Here is a 1516-nt window from a genome sequence, read left to right as displayed (position 1 = left end):
GTCATGGGGAGAGGGTAGCCGTTGAGAGGAGAGGGTCGCTGTCGTGGGGAGAGGGTCGCCCTCGTGGGGAGAGGGTCGCCCTCGTGGGGAGAGGGTCATGGGGAGAGACTGGGGCCGTGTCCAACAAAGAGGGCAGTCAGGGAGGTGGGGCCGACCTGGGGTGGAGTTGGGGGATGGCATGGCCTACCTACCTAGGGAGCTGGGTACCTGTGGTCAGAGACAGTAGGGCCTAATGGGGAGCAGGGCATCTGCAGCTGGGGTAGGGCGGACAGGGGAGAGGGGATGCCCTTGGGGCTGAAGGAGAAGCCAGGCGAGGCAGGGGCCAAGGCTGTACCTGCGGCCGGGGGAGGGGGGCTCCGTCTTGAGGATGGGGAACAGGGGCTCACTCTCCACTCCCTGCTCCTGCTTCAGCTTGTACAGCTTCTGCCGCAGCACATCCTGGTGTCGCTCACGGAGCCTGAGACAGGGGCCGGGGGTCAGGCCTCCAGCCTGGCTGGCTCCCCATCTGAGGCTCTGCTAGGACCCAGCGAGGGAGCAAGGCCCCAAATCCCTGAGGCCCACAGATACTAAACCGGGCCCCTGCCTAGGGGAGGGAGGGTGTCCTGGGGGGTCAGCCCTGGAGTGGGGGGCATCCCAGGCAAGGGCGCCAGGCCCCAAGGGGCCCCTGCAGGCTGGGGGAGGCGCCGGCATCTGCACGTCCCGTGGGAGGGTGCGAGTGGAGCTGTGTTTACACGGAGGTGCCAACTATGAGGGAATGTACACAGTTCCCGCGGCAGAGGAGGTGACGGCGGGACTGGGCCATGTGGGGGTGGGACAAAGGAGAGTGACCGGCAGAGCAGGGCTCCTGGGGCCGGGGACCCGGGGGACATGACAGAATGAGCTCACATGGGGCAGCAGCCCCCATGGTTCAGCCTGTGTGACTTGGTGCTGAGCTCCCCTCACCAAGTGCACCCTGACTGGGCTGAGACGGGCCGTGTGGGGATGCCCGCAGGACCACTAGAGCGCTCTGGATACCACCTGTGGGCCTGACCTGATTGGAGGAATCTGTCCTGGAGCGGGCCTGGCACGTGACCAAGCTTACCTGTCCACGCCCTCACCCAGCTGCCTGCCAGCCCACCTCCACCCCCCCACCTGCCTGGCACATGTCTGCCTACCTTCTCACCTGCACACCTCCCGCCAGCCGGCCACTTACCTGCACACGCACTCCCACCAGCCCGCTTACCTGCTCACCTCCTGCCAGCTCACCTGCTCACTTCCCACCCAGCCTGCTCACTGTTCACCTGCTCACCTCCCGCCAGCCTGCTCACCTCCCATCAGCCTGCTAACCTGTTCACCAGCTCACCGCCCACCAGCATGCTCACACGGTCACCTGCTCACTCCAGCAGCCTGCTCCCCGCCCCTCACTTGGCGCGCGCCATGTGTGCCCACCCTCCCTCACCTGGTCCACGCCATGTGTGCCTGCCCCGCGCCCCTCACCTGGCCCGCACCATGTGTGCCCGCCCCTCACCTGGCCCGC

The 1516-nt window shown here is 67.0% G+C and overlaps 1 protein-coding gene across 1 annotated transcript in view; it reads right to left on the bottom strand.

Moving 5' to 3' along the window:
- Positions 1–1516, bottom strand: part of CACTIN (cactin, spliceosome C complex subunit) — a 12729-nt gene that overhangs the window by 2045 nt on the left and 9168 nt on the right. Inside the window, 2 exon segments of the mRNA XM_006897960.1 lie at positions 335–457; positions 573–583. Of these exon segments, the coding sequence (XP_006898022.1) occupies positions 335–457; positions 573–583 (134 nt within the window).

The sequence above is a fragment of the Elephantulus edwardii genome, unplaced genomic scaffold (genome assembly GCF_000299155.1).
Source record: "Elephantulus edwardii isolate Elephantulus edwardi_28Jun2011 unplaced genomic scaffold, EleEdw1.0 scaffold00217, whole genome shotgun sequence".
NCBI classification, from domain to species: domain Eukaryota; kingdom Metazoa; phylum Chordata; class Mammalia; order Macroscelidea; family Macroscelididae; genus Elephantulus; species Elephantulus edwardii.
The sequence above is the reverse complement of the archived record's forward strand: the minus strand, read 5'-3'. Positions and strand labels throughout refer to the sequence as shown.